Below are 14916 nucleotides of genomic sequence, written 5' to 3' on the forward strand. Positions count from 1 at the left end.
AAATTGTCACAATTGACATAAAATAAATACCAGTTAGTAAGGAAATATAGAAGTTAAATAATATAATGATGGCTCACAAGGAAAATGATCAGACGCATCAAAAACACTTTTTATTTGTTTTAATTCAAATGTAAACTGCATTTACGTAACTTTGTGACCCTGGTCTAGAAAGACACTTTACAAATGACTTTTACTTATTTACTTATTTACATGAATACTCATGTTATGTGCTCAGGTACTGGAATTAGAAATCCTATTTGTGTGAAGAAAACACATGGTTTGTGTAAAAATAAAGATGACTTACTGACCTACATAGGGTATAAGAATATTATATATGAAATAAATTATAAATATTCAATTTTTAAAACCTTTTAACACTTTCATTAAAGAGAGTTATGTACGTTCATTTTCAATTTGTTTGGTCAGTCATGCATGTCACATATTAAAAAAACAAGACCGTTCTTTACCTCCATCGTTCTTCAAAGATGTTCACCTTTACGACTTTCTTTCAAGCTAAGCAGGACGCACTCATGATGGCGAAGACCATTTAGATTTGAGCTCCAGGCTGTGGCTTCTCTACCTAACAGCTGAACAAAACAAGTTGTACAGCTCGATGATTACAAGGTTCAATTGTTGTAAATGCCTTGAAGTCCGTCATACTGGACTTTCTTGTGGACACAAGAGAAAATGCTTCTGTACGTTTTTACGTCCTTTATCTCGATTTGGTCTATTTTTCTTTTGTCTTTCATTTATCTGGGGTTGTCTCCAGACTTAAGGTAATAGACAATAAAGTTCTTGCTTGTCTTCAACATGTAAAAGTCATGGCAGACGACTATAGGTTTTCACGTTTAGAATTGAAACTGAATCAACGATAAACTTAATAAAATGAAAGTGAATCAAATGGCTTCGTGTTAAAACAAGTCTTTGTCCAACATGTCGACTGTTTCAAATGTTTCCTAAACCTCCGCTACACTGTCTTTCTGACAAGTGTTAAAATGGAAAGTTTACAGATCAAGTTAAACAAGTGTTTTTACACTGATTGAGATCCTGTGATGAAAGTTCTTGGTGTCGCTACATCTTGAAACCTCTCCTTCTGAGCTTCTTAAAACCACATTCTTCTTGTTCAGGTATTTCCTGTGGACTTCTGACTGTAGCCTAACATACACATTCACTCGTCTTTTTCTTCCTGGTCATGAATGTGACATGTCTGGACATAGGGTTGCTGAGGGGGATTTGAGTACATAAAGAACTCCATGTTCTCACTCAGACTGATTCACACTGTTTCAAGACAAGCTTGAAACAGAATTAGAGATACGACACTGGTTATTTAAAACATCTGTTTATCTGCAAATCACATCTTAAATCGTAGATCAAAGAACGAGGCAAAAGACATATCCGGGAAAGGGGGGCTAAAAGACGGAATAAAAGATAACTCCCGCCCGAGAACATTTGAATGATTAGATTACAAGAAAACAAATCAGGATGTCTCTCTACGGAGGATCGGGACACAGGGAACTTGAAAGTTGGCCGGAAAGGGACGACCTCCCGGACGGGAAATTTGCCTTAAATATAGCGATGTTTCTACAGATCGGGACCTTTTCTGCCGGGACTATTGACCTGTACAGTCGCCGGGACAAAGTGTGTCCGATCGATCGTAAAGCTTGTATTTTGTTTGACTTGAAGCAGCGAATAAACGACCCGTGACACACTCTGATTGTTCATCTTTCTCCACGAAGCGAAGTATAAGACCTGGGACGGGAAGTGACGTCGTGTTGGAGCGACGCAACGGACTCCGTGTTTTGATCGTTTTATCTCAAATGATGATGATCATATACTATGACTTAAAGCTGCAGCAACACGTCCCTTTACACACATTCTTCTGCATGTTTCACTGAATACGAGCGACGGCTGTAGATTGTTTTGTCTGAAGTTTTTTGAAAGATTGTCACATGTTTACAGGAGAATCTAAAATCATGTCTTCAAAAGAAACGATTTTAGATAAAAAAATATATTTATATCATCATGGCCTCATTGTGTTGATATCCTACTTTCTATTGTATCTATCTGGTATATAACTTGACCCATTTACTGTGAGCTGAACCAGGACCGAACACTCTCCGTCAACAGACCAGAGAAAACCCCTGCAGTCGTGGAGTAAGGTTCGAGGTCGACAACAACCAAGTTTGGCTACACTCAAATTGCAGTTACAAAGAACCTGTTTTTTACCCTCATGTGATCCATATGCTCTCCAGGGACCGGTGCCTGAGGTATATTTACTGGGCCGCATCAGAGACAAGCGTTAGAATAACAAACAGAGTCAGAATACAGTTTTTACCACCAACAAGGAGTTGAGAGGGGCTTGGCATGGCTCGTCCCAAACCACTGAAGAACCTCTCCGTGCTGAGCTCCGACTTGATGTGTTGCAGGACCAGCCGCTCGAAGCACTTCATGAGGATGCGAGTGAGTGCGATCGTACATTAGTCGTTGTAGATGGAGGGGGGCGACTTCTTCGGGACTGGGATGATGATGGTGGCTTTGAGGCATGTGGGGACAACATCTTTTCTCAGTGAGGAGTTGAAGATGTCGGTGACAACATCTGTGAGCTCCTCGTCACAGTCTCTCAAGACACAAGCAGGAATGTTATCAGGACCCTAGGCTTTCCGTGGGTTCATGCGTCTGAGGCATTGCCTCACACTCTCTCTGGGGATAGCGTGAGCACCTGGTCCTAAGGAGGTGGCGTCGCCTTCTGTGCCTGGGTGCTGTTGTTTGCCTCAAAGCGAGCCAAGAAGTTGTTCAGCTGGTTAAGCAAAGAAGCGGAGCTGTTGCACGTCTGTGGAGGTGGCTTATAGTATGCATTAGCCTAGCAGTGGTGAGGTCTGAGGCTCCAAGATGGAGGAGGATGACGAGCTTTGCAGGGACCTTTGTGTGTGTGATGTAAACATTGTCCAGGATATGGTTTCTGCATGTTGGGAAGTTGAACGAGCAGAAACTCAAGGGAGTAGGTGCGCCTTGAGTTCACCGAAGGCAACGAACATATGCACATAGGTACACAAATTCACAGATTTGACAGGAGATAAAGGAGTCGCTGCGTGTTCACACGCCGCCATCTCGACATTGTTATAATGCACTTAAGGATAGTTTTTTTTGGTCCGTCATGCTGTTTTATTTAATTTACTGTAAGGCCCGTCTGTTTACATAATGCCGACATTAAACCAGTCGGCGGTGGAAAAAATGTTTGGGACTGCTTTAGACAGTGAGAACCTCACAAATGATCTGACATTTTCAATTCAGGATCAGGGCTTTTAATGTGGTACTGAAGTTTTTGGGGGGTTTTTTTGGAATGGGACCACAATCATCAATTTCAAACTAATGCTATTTGCTAGCTTAGCTGGCGTTAGCTTTACCAGCATTACCAAGAAACATGGACCACAGAAAAAAGTAAAATATAAAATCACTTCTTTCTTTAGTTATTTGCTAAATCTCGGAATCTTAAAGTTTACTTTTTTTTAACTTTCTTTTCTTTAGTCAACTGTTGGTTTTCGGCTGCAGTGGGACTTTTCCCAAGATGGAGGAGCAGTGGTTCTAATACCACGATCTGCAGTATTCAAGGCAGAAAAACCTGTTTCATTTACATTTAATTTTTTCTAGGAATGTGGTCGAGACACGTGTCCAGATGTGTCGTCCACTGTGATAATCATTGTTTACCATTAAAGTAATGTGGATGATTTTTCAAGACAGTTTTTAGAAGATCTTTCCCCTTGTTCTTAGGAAGACACGTGGAGGATGTATTCTGTGAAGAAATGCTGGTTTGTGCCTCAGGCTAAGGATTAGAATTCTTCTTGAGCTGCAAGGTCCAAGGCAGTTGCTAGTAAACACTGAAGGGGTGGAGGAAGATGTCGGTCGACCACCTCCTCCAACCAATAATTGAAGGAGGGTTGTGTAAGAGTGTGTGACTATAAAGGTCGACTCCGACCTGAAAACTTACTGACTCCTCCATTCTCGACTCTCCTGACGCTCCTCTGTCGACATGCCTGACCACAGAAACTGTACATCCGTCCTCAACCTGCGCTACCTTGACGGCAGCGAGGGCAGCCGCACCAACCCTGCCAAGTTCAAGAACCAGGACTATGAGCACCTCAGGGATGCAAGCCTGAAGAGAGGGAGGCCGTTCGTGGACGCGTCCTTCCCCCCTGAGAACCGATCGCTGGGGTACCTGGGACTGAGCGACGATGAGCTCAGCAAGATCCAGTGGCTGCGACCCTCGGTGAGTTACTTTGACTATTTCTGGGGTTGAGAGTTTCCATCTTCATAGCTCAGATTCTTCGCTAATAGTTAGGTTCGTCCAGTCGACTAATATAAGCCTGTCTGACAAGTATACCTACAACTGTTTCTTAAGATCCAGATGGATTGTCAAACTTTATTTCATAATCATAATTCTTGATTTGTGCCATTATTAGTAGAGAGGGTCCACTTATTAGGAATTTGTTTTGGTCGACTGTGCAACAGCAACATCAAACATTATAGAATAAAAAAAATGAAACATAAGTAAAATGAACATTTACAATTACAAATTGGATATTTACATAGTGCAGTATTGGGAGTGCTTTATTTGAAAAATTCATTGCCTGTTTGTGCGTTTCATGACTTGTCATTAATGTAATAATAATAGTAATGATTCATAGTTCTCATTTTAACCCATTGACCCTCCGGAGGGTCACCAACTACCTGCTGTGATTACTCCCTCATGCTCCATATAAGTGTAGGTGTATCCCTCTGAAACAGCTGTCGGACAAACAAAGGTTCATTATGGATGCAATACAATCTTCTGTCCTTCAAGAGCAGTAACCTCATCCATGTCTTGTCCACGAGGACTTTAAACAACTTGCAGTCTGCAAAGGGAAAACCAGTTCTGCTCAAGCTGTCCCTTATAGACGGGGCTCGGTGGCACAATGAAGACTCACTACAGACATACAATAAAATACATACAATAGATATCATTAATCAATTTATTAAAACATGTATGTGTATCAGACAAACATTCACAGTAGCTGATCCATAAATACATACAATACCTGGAGTTAGGAGGCGTCTACTTTGGAGCAGTGTTACAGACTTATAATTACAACACAAAGATAATAGACAATAATAATAGATAATAGTTTTTTATTGTGTTTGTGCAAAGGACTAAGAATTTATGAGCCTTCATTGTCTTCTCTTTAACCCCCCTGTGGTCCATGAGCAACAGCCTAGAAAGTCGATAGTCTTAAAAAAAAACTTTGATCCTTTAAAACCCAGATTCATAACCCACTTGGGAATCCTGTGCGAAAACATCACCTTTGGGGGTAAAGACAATTACATACCTATTTTGCTGGATGTGGATATCCTAACTAATGATCAATTCTCCTGACATGTAGTTAATGTTCTTCTTTCTAAGATGCAGTAAGTTTCTCATCATGACCATGTTTTACACTTATTACTTTATAAAGTTCACCGAAATCTGGACGAACGAGAGGTTACGAGAGTCTATTATGACGTCAAATTGGCTTCACTCCTCCAGCTGTAATCACGACCACTTGGTTTATACAAAAGTCCCTTTAAGGTGGAGACGATTGACGACACGCGGTGACAAAGTTCCATGCTTGGCCAATCACAGCAGAGTGGGTGTGGTTATGGTCAACCTGATTTAATCTCCAGAGAAACAAAGTGTTTTCAGTGGGCGGAGCTTAAGATCATTTTCTAATTTCTAACTGATGCATGTTGTGAAGAATAATAGTATAATTTACTGTATAGAAATCATGTTTTCTTACCAGCAACCAACCATCGAAAGAGACTGGAAAATAGTTTACAGTAGTTGTTTTGTGAAGTGAGCTCAATTTTTAAGTGAATGCTATATATATATTTGTTAGCTTAGCTTGTAGCGTTAGCTCCAGTCATTCTGAGGTGAACATCACCAACATTACAACAAGACACATGGGCCACAACAAAATCAATTACAATTGTCTCCAGGAAATCCTGGAATCTAACAAGGTGTCCGAGAAGCCGATCTTCTGCTCGGATGGAACTTCACGTTTCGACTTTGCTCAAGGAATCGTCTGTATGTATCCGTTCACTTCCACCATTGTTTTCCCCCCAGAATCTCCTTTAACTTTCTTTCCTTCAGATAACTGTTGGTTTCTGGCGGCGGTGGGTTCGCTGACGTACCAGCAGCACCTGATGGCTCAGGTGGTGCCTCTGGAGCAGTCATTTGACAACAACCCTGGCATATTTCACTTCAGGGTAAGGACAAAGAGATTGTTAGTGTCGATGGTTCACTGACATTCATTTTCAGTTCTGGAGGTACGGTAAGTGGGTGGACGTGGTCATCGACGACCTCCTGCCAACCATCAACAAGAATCTGATCTCGGTGCAGTCCAGGGATATCCGGGAGTTCTGGGCGCCGTTGCTGGAGAAGGCTTATGCCAAGTACGAGTGACAAGTGTGGGTAAGAAGGTGTGTGTCTGAGCATGTGTGTGTGTGTCAGGGTGTGCGGTTCATACTCGGACATGAGCGCTGGGCATCCCACCGAGGCCTGCAAGGATTTCTGCGGCGGCATCCACATGACCCACAAGCTTGGCCGAGGCCCCGAGCACAACGACGAGCTGTGGACGGCGCTGGAGCGAGCCGTGAGCTGCCGGTCGCTCATCTGCTGCTCCATAGATGGCACCGGGGTGAGTCTGGAGGACGTCGGCCTCACGACTGTGACTCACGCTGCGCTGGTATAAGGGCGAGATGGTGAACACCGTGTTGGACACTGGATTAGTGGAAGCTCACGCTTATTCCGTCACCGGCTTCACGGAGGTAAACATCATGCGACACTCGTGATTGAGAAATGAATCCGACATGGCCGCTCTCTCCTCCTAGGTGGACTACGATGGATCCAGTACGAGGCTGGTTCGAGTGCTGAACCCCTGGGCAGGACAAGAGTGGAACGGAAACTGGAGTGACGGGTATGAGCTTTATTAAATGTTCGCTCATTAAACCATCCATTTTTCATCCTTCAATGATAATTCTAGCAAAAGTTTGATCATATTTCCTGCCACAACACATGCATTGTCAACACAACTACTTCATAAGAAAATATTCTCTGGATTTTCTCTTCCAAGCACATGTTTTATCAGATTATGCCAAAATTCCTTTCATCTTCATCAATGCTATGACTTTTTACAATTTGATTTCATGTGTTTTATTGTTTTACTTTAGTGCATGTGAAGTGACACTGAGAGTTTTGTTTTGGTTGGATGAATGATAGATAGATGATAGATGGATGATGGATGGATGGATGAATGGATGGATTGGATGGATGATGAAAGGATGGATGATGGATGGATTGTATGGGTGATGGATTGATGGATGGATGGATGATGGATATATAGATATATTGATGGATGGATGATGGATATATGGATGGATGGATGGAGGATAGATGGATATATGGATGATTGATGGAGGATAGATGGATATATGGATGATTGATGGATATATGGATGATTGATGGATATATGGATGGATGGATGGAGGATAGATGGATATATGGATGATTGATGGATATATGGATGATTGATGGATATATGGATGGATGGATGGAGGATAGATGGATATATGGATGATTGCTGGATATATGGATGATTGCTGGATATATGGATGGATGGAGGATAGATGGATATATGGATGATTGATGGATATATGGATGATTGATGGATATATGGATGGATGGATGGAGGATAGATGGATATATGAATGATTGATGGATATATGGATGATTGATGGATATATGGATGGATGGATGGAGGATAGATGGATATATGAATGATTGATGGATATATGGATGATTGATGGATATATGGATGGATGGATGGAGGATAGATGGATATATGGATGATTGATGGATATATGGATGGATGGAAGTATTCTTGATTTTGATGGACTTCTAAATTACCTTTGAATTAATTTTTACCAACTTCTCTGGACTTCAGTCTCTTTCGCGACAATTAAAATGAACTGCAGGCGAGACACATCCTTCTTGTTGAGACACCAACATAAACTGTTACAATAGTTTTAACACAAACACATGGATCTTAAGATCCAAATCGTGTTGTTACATAACTTTCCTGAGTTTAGAGAATTTTCTCAGTTGAAGGAAACCGTTTGAGGTCACTTTTCTGCATACGTTCAACACAAGCGTGTTCTTCTGCCTCCAGGTCGTCTATGTGGGACAGAGTGAGTTCGCCTGATCGGGCCAAGCTTATGGACCGCGACGACGGAGAGTTCTGGTGAGTCAGCAGAATCAGTCGTTATTTATGTGTCTATATTTCAACTTTTATCTATGTCATTGAGCGTTAGATGCGCTCCTGCTCCTGAACACAGGGGGCGCTGTTGATCAACTCTATGTGTTCCAGGATCGATCTGTCGGACTTTGACAAAAACTTCAGCATCGTCACGGCCGCCTGTGAGAACCCCAACTTCATCGACGGAGACGTGGAGGCCCAGTGGCAGTGCATGATCTACGACGGGGACTGGGTGGCAGGACGCTCTGCTGGAGGGAGCCCCCTTGACTGTAGGTCAGAGGTCAACAGGCTTGTGACGTTCACGTCTCACCTGCAGTGTGTTGTTCCAGCGAGCTACTTCGAAAACCCTCAGTACCGACTCATTGTCAAGGACACCAGGGACGCGACGGACGACAACAACATCGTGGTTTCTCTCATGCAGATCCCGGAGGAGCAGCGCCGAAAAGAAGTCAGATTCTTCCCTATCGGAACTGCCGTGTACAAGGTTAGGACCATTACTACTACTACTACGTTTACTATTACGACTACTTTTACTATTGATTTTACTATTACGTTAACTACTACTTTAACCATTACTTTTACTACTACTTTTATTATTACTTTTACTACTACCTTTACTAATACGTTTACTACTAGTTTTACTATTACTTTTAAAGTTGCAACTTTGATTGTTTTTTAATGAGAATGTTGTTGTTTCTTAGCATTGATTTAAAAAAAATATATATGATTAAATCATTTGTACATTGAAAGATTAAATTTGTTTTCAATAGATGTAGTAAAAAATACTATAAACAAAGACTAATTACACTGCAAATAAGAATATCAAATAATGATACTATAACAACTTGTGTAACTACAACTAAGAGTACTACGCTGTCACGTCTTTCATGAGTCTACATGTTCCTCCTTTTGTTTCCTGTTTTATTGTGAAATCTGATCCCTTCTGCGTCTGTGCGAGTCTTACTTCCCCCTGTCTGAGTAGTAATTGTTCCCAGCCGTGTCTCGTTAGTTCCGCCCCCAGCTGCTGCTGATTGCTCTCCTGTGTTCTTAAGCCCCCACTCTCAGTCACGTCCTTTGTCTTGTCGTCACCATTTCCCTGTAACCAGAGTCCTGTCGCTGATTATTCCTGCATCCCTACCCTGTCTCCTTACCTTGTCCTGACCAAGACTCCATTCCTGCCTCTTGTGGTTTTACAATATGTTTTTGCCCCTTGACGCAGAGTTTGCTAAACCCCTGCTTTTGCCTTTTGTTGCCGATTCCTGGACTGTCTGACTCTGCCTCTGCCTTCCCCACTAAATAAAACCAAGTATCTGCCATTTTACTCTGCGCCTAGGGTTCTCCTTTCCCCGTCGTGACAACGTCATCGTCTGCACGTTTGGCTGAAAGTTTAATCAAGTAGCTCGGTACTCTGTTGGTAATGTCTTGTGATTCTATTATACCAAAATTATATAATGAAGTTAAAAGAGAAAAAAAAATGCAATTTTTTTAAAATTTAGACCATTTCATTTCTGGTTATTGAAAAAAATAGTAAATTAAATTATTTATTTACTTAAGCATTTATATAGAAATTGAATTATCCTAAAATAATAATTCAATGCTTTAAAAAAAATCATTTCAATAATAAAATTCCAAAATATTCTGTGAACTTCCATTTTGTACTATCAACTACTGTAGTGGGGAAGAAGTATTTGATCCTTATTGTTCCTTGTCTTCCTCAGGTTCCTGCCGGGGTGAGCAAACCTTCTCTCTCTGTAGTTCAGGTCTGACCCGGTGTCTCTCAGTCGTCCAGCAGGCGTCTCGGGTCGGACTTCTTCGACAACACCCGACCTTTGATTGAGACGCAGACGTACTCGCACTCTTGTGACATCATGGAGCAGTACAGCCTGGCCCCGGGCGAGTACATGGTGGTTCCCTCCACCAAGGTGCCCTACATGAGTTGCAGCTTCGTCCTATCTATCTTCAGCAAGACTGAGGCAGAAGTCAGGTGAGATGCCGTGACATCGTGTCTGACCCGATGATGTCATCTCAACCTGTCCTGTTGATAGACCTGATGATGGAGGCCACGACCATGAGGAGGAGGAGACTTGTCCAGACGTAAACCATGACGCTATTATCATCATAGCACATCTGTATCCTCCTCTCTTTATCTTCTTCTTCTTTCTCTCCATCCTTTTCTTTCTCACTTCTCACTTTCATTCTGTTTCATCAAACGTTCTCTGTGTATGTGTTTCCAGTCACCAACTGTTACACCTGAGCCTGAAGAAGGGAGTCCAGCACGAATCATCTTCAAACACTACAGAGACCAGGTTTGTCTTCACCTTCTACACCTTCATCCATTCATCACTTCATCACTTTATCAATTTATCACTTCATCACTTCATCACTTCGTCACCCATTTCTAATGGTACTGATGACAGGGGCACCTCGTACACGTTGAGAGGCCACATTAGTCTTGGGAGTAGGCTATGCTGGTAGATCAAGCACTTGTATTTTCCAGTCAGGCCAGACTTGTAAATCTTATACAACCAATTGTCAACTTGTTTTACGGTGTTGGAGATGCTGTTCTTGTCTGACAGGGAATCATCATACCACTTTACAAGGCATTTGATAGGGTTTCCCTGGATGTTAGGGATCCCTAACAATTAACTTGAACCTTCCAGTTGTTTTGCCTTTTTGGATCACCAGGCTCCTTGATTTCTTGGGCTTGAAGACCATCTTTGCCCAGGTGGCCATACGATCCAGTTCTGCCTGGACCCATCTTGCCTGCACCTGAGTTGGTGTTACCACGGTAAGGTCATCCATGAATGCCCTTATCATCCTGCATCAGTGTTTAGCCCTCGCTGCTGAGATGATCAGGACCATTCCCATGATGAACAAAATGTGTAAGATTGTGCATCCTGTCACTATGCCTTACTCTTCTGGCTGCCACTTTGTTTTAAACTTGGCAGACTGGAATCGTAGCTTGATGTCGCTCAAGTAGCTGGTGACCATGACCTGGATGTTATGTGGGATGTGGTAGTAGTCCAAAGCCACTTGGATCAAGTTATGGGTAATAGACCCATATGCACTCGCAAAGTCAAGCCAGATCACACACATAAGCTCCCACAGCCTTCGGAGGAGCTTGGTGGCATTTTTTGTATACTTTGCACGGTATACCACTGGGACCTGGGGCAGAAGATGATCTTGCGTGCTTGACAAGCTCTTGAACCTCTCTCCATGATGGACACTCTGTGCTAAGGGGTGTAGTAGGTGGGTTGATGTTAGTGATTTTCTTGTGGTTTCCTTCCAGGGCTACGTCTCTTGAAGGGTCACTAAATATCTCCTCCAAAGACTGCTCCACCTCCTATTTGGAACTTGTTAGAGTCCCAGACCTTGCCTTCCCAAGATGTGATTTGGTGAAGTGGTAGGGGTCCTTTATAAAGTGGGCTCGGACAGCTTCCTACTTCTTCCGCCGCTGATCTTGATGAGCTGTTCACGCAGGCTGGCTGTCAGCTCCTTTTATTCCTTCCTTTTCTCCTGCACTTGCCAGTTTCAATTGCTTCCTCAGGGCCTCAATCTTCTTCCTGAGTTGTTTGATCTTACTTTCTCTTCTGTTGTCCTTTCTTTCTTTCTTTTCTTATCTGGGCACGGTTACAAACCATTATTTTGCCATGTTGTAGGTGATGGCTGTCAGTGAATCCACCTTCCTTTCTGCTGATACAGCTGGAACCTCTCCAAGCACCTTGTCCAGATCTTCATCTAACATGGACCGGTTGTTTTCATCACTCAACTTTGGCCACTTGATTCTTTCCCTCGTTGGTTTGGGTGGGCTTTCAGGAGTGGTGTTAGATGCTCTCCTTGTGTTATCTTGGGGGATTGCCGGCACTCAGAGATCACTAGGACTGTGGTGTGCTTCCTGCCTAGAATTCTCCTGCGTCTCACCAGATGAAACATCTGAGCGGTGTGCTTCTGTCCCTCCCCACACTTGGACTTGCTCTGGTGTATTTTGAGCCCTCTTGTACATTTGTATATCCTTCCGCAACTGCATTTTACTTCCGGTACCTCCCCCATCAAGGTGGTTTGCCTGAGCCTTCTCTGTGTCTATGTGACTGTCCGAGTCGTAGCCATTCAATCTGTCCTGATGGAAAGATTCTATTTTTATAGAAAAGCGCACCTGATTATAAAGAGGATCAAGCGAAATAGCACATCCAGACTTTATTTTACTCATTCATAAAACAATGTCAACATTATGGAGTTGAAACACCCAAAATTATACAATATAGTCACTTTTACAGGACCTTTTAAGCATGTATTACTCCGCTAGAGCCTCTTGACTTCCGCGATGCGTGAACAATCCAAGCTTCAAAAAATATAAATGAAGCATTTTTTACCGATTTATGGTCACCGCGTACCTCCTTAAAGTGGTTTGAGGTCTTTAAGCACAATCGGGGGTAGAATCGCACTGTTGACATTAAACATTTCAAGTGCGCTTCATAGTTTTAGAATTACGGTAGCCAAATGACAACAGCGACACGTCACATTCTTTCTTCCACATTTAATAACTTAACACTTCACCAATTCATCAAGTCATCACTTCAACATTAAATCACTTTAAAAGTTCATCTTTGAATAATTCCATATTTGGTTTATAACAGGATGATCTTCTGAGTTCTCTGCAGCTGATGAAGCTTCTGAATGACCACGTCTCTGCTGGTCAGTGAACCAATGATGACATCATCGTCTGTATCATGACCACATTTGTCTTTCACTCCAGGCTTTAGCTTCGACAACGCCCACAGTCTGATCTACATGTTTGATGTATCCTTTCATCTCTGGCTCATGTCGACATCACATCAATTCAAATCTACCTTTTCATAGAGCAATGTTTGAAGAAATACTTTGAAAAACAACCGCATAAGAACTCTCATAAGAAATCTGAAAATTAATAAACCTATTTAAGATACAAGTGAGGAATACATTTTGTTTTAAAAGGATAAATATTTATTTATTTCAAACATGAGGTTGAACGAAGTATCGACCTTGACGTTCAAAGACCAAACAAAAGCTGATGCTGACGTTCGCAGACTTCGACGCCCTCTGGAGGAAGGTCAATGAATACAAGGTGAGGTCGTGGCGTCTCTGGGAGTCGAACTACAGGTTGTTTGGCTTCAATGAACCTTCTCTGCTCCAGGACCTGTTCAAGAGCCTGGACAAGAACTTCAACGGCTTATTGTCCGACGACGAGATAATGCTAGCGCTCAGCACCGTCGGTTAGTTTATGACTGAAAACATTCTTTAACTTGATGATGTGCTGATGGTTCTGACCCGGCAGGATGGGAGGTCCAGGATAACCTCATGAAGCTGCTGGTCAGGCGCTCCCCCGGGTCCTCCAGCGACCTGCAGAGCTTCGTCATGATCATGCTGCGCATGAACAAAGGATCACGTAAGGATCTCCGATTTAGAGGAGCTGATCCTTATCCCACTGTCTAACTTCTTGTCCACTCTCGTAGAAATCTTTAAAGAGAAGTCCGAGGACGGCGTGATCTCCATGACCTGGACTGACGTGAGATGAGTTGATGATTGACGGCTGCAGCTGTGAATAACTTCTTCTCTCTTCCAGTTCTCGCAGATCTTCGCCATGTAGCAGAAGAACCAGCGTCTCTGAAGGTCTCGGTACAGACGTCGTGTTGCGATGTTGATAAAGTTTTGAAACTGAACAACCTTTTGTGTGTTTTTATACAGAAGTTGAACAAAAATATTGATATACTTTAATATCGTTCTCACGATACTGCATCGATATTTGATCAAAAAAACATGTTTTATTATTACAGTTCTTTTATGGTTTATATTCCAATAAAGTGTTTAAATAATGAATAAATGATTTTTAAAATGAACAATTTACATCCAAACATTCAGTGTTTGTTCATTTTTGTATTCAACTTTTGACCACAAGATGGCAGCAGTAATTGTGTCTACCGCAGCTATGAAGGAAGGAACAATGAAATCCTGACATGACTGAGGATGAGAGGATTGAGTCAAGATTTACAATTACCATGCACATATTAATACCGCTATTCAACTCCTGGCCTCTAGATGGCAGCAGTCATACATCCTCCGCTGCTAAAGTAACAATTAAATCCCGCAAGAACCCGGCAATGACTGAGGACTAGAGGATACAGTGGAGCTTTTAAAGTTGATGTTTGGACATATTTTGGATGAAAACAAATGAAAGCAGTTACGACTTTGTCAAGAGTAATGTGGTCTGTAAATTCTGCAACTTGTTACAACAGTACCACTATAAAAAGTTAGAGGGGCAGGTGTCACTACAAGATATGGACGCAAGTGGGCAGCTGAATCAACGGTGGGACAGGCAGAAATCCTGCTAGAGCTGAAAGACATCATTGGAAACCCATGCATTGGGAGAAAGGGTCTTAGACCGACTCATTTCCAGCAATGGGAAAAGGCAGATCCGACGCAGAAAAGGGACATGATCCAAACTGAGGGCCCACAGCTGGAGGAGGAAGGAAGAAGGTCTATGGCCGTTGAGCTTGGAGCACAAGGAGCCTGGACAAAGTGGGACTTGCCAAAGCCAAAGATAACCTGGCCTGAGATC

General features: G+C 42.4%; 1 protein-coding gene across 1 annotated transcript; it reads left to right on the plus strand.

The window, feature by feature from the left end:
* Window positions 1-4027: 4027 nt before the first annotated feature.
* Window positions 4028-13947, plus strand: LOC148065805 (calpain-1 catalytic subunit-like). Its single transcript, XM_087808080.1, has 21 exons — window positions 4028-4264; window positions 6007-6094; window positions 6161-6276; window positions 6329-6462; window positions 6521-6707; window positions 6763-6837; window positions 6901-6986; window positions 8238-8309; window positions 8436-8593; window positions 8654-8808; window positions 10043-10054; window positions 10106-10308; window positions 10370-10418; window positions 10559-10630; window positions 12959-13016; window positions 13078-13121; window positions 13357-13425; window positions 13495-13573; window positions 13636-13746; window positions 13814-13866; window positions 13924-13947. Exons 1-21 carry the CDS (start codon window positions 4028-4030, stop codon window positions 13945-13947), a joined length of 2082 nt encoding a protein of 693 aa, XP_087664206.1.
* Window positions 13948-14916: the final 969 nt, after the last annotated feature.

Source organism: Callionymus lyra, chromosome 14, assembly GCF_982586985.1.
Source record: "Callionymus lyra chromosome 14, fCalLyr1.hap1.1, whole genome shotgun sequence".
Classification (NCBI taxonomy): domain Eukaryota; kingdom Metazoa; phylum Chordata; class Actinopteri; order Syngnathiformes; family Callionymidae; genus Callionymus; species Callionymus lyra.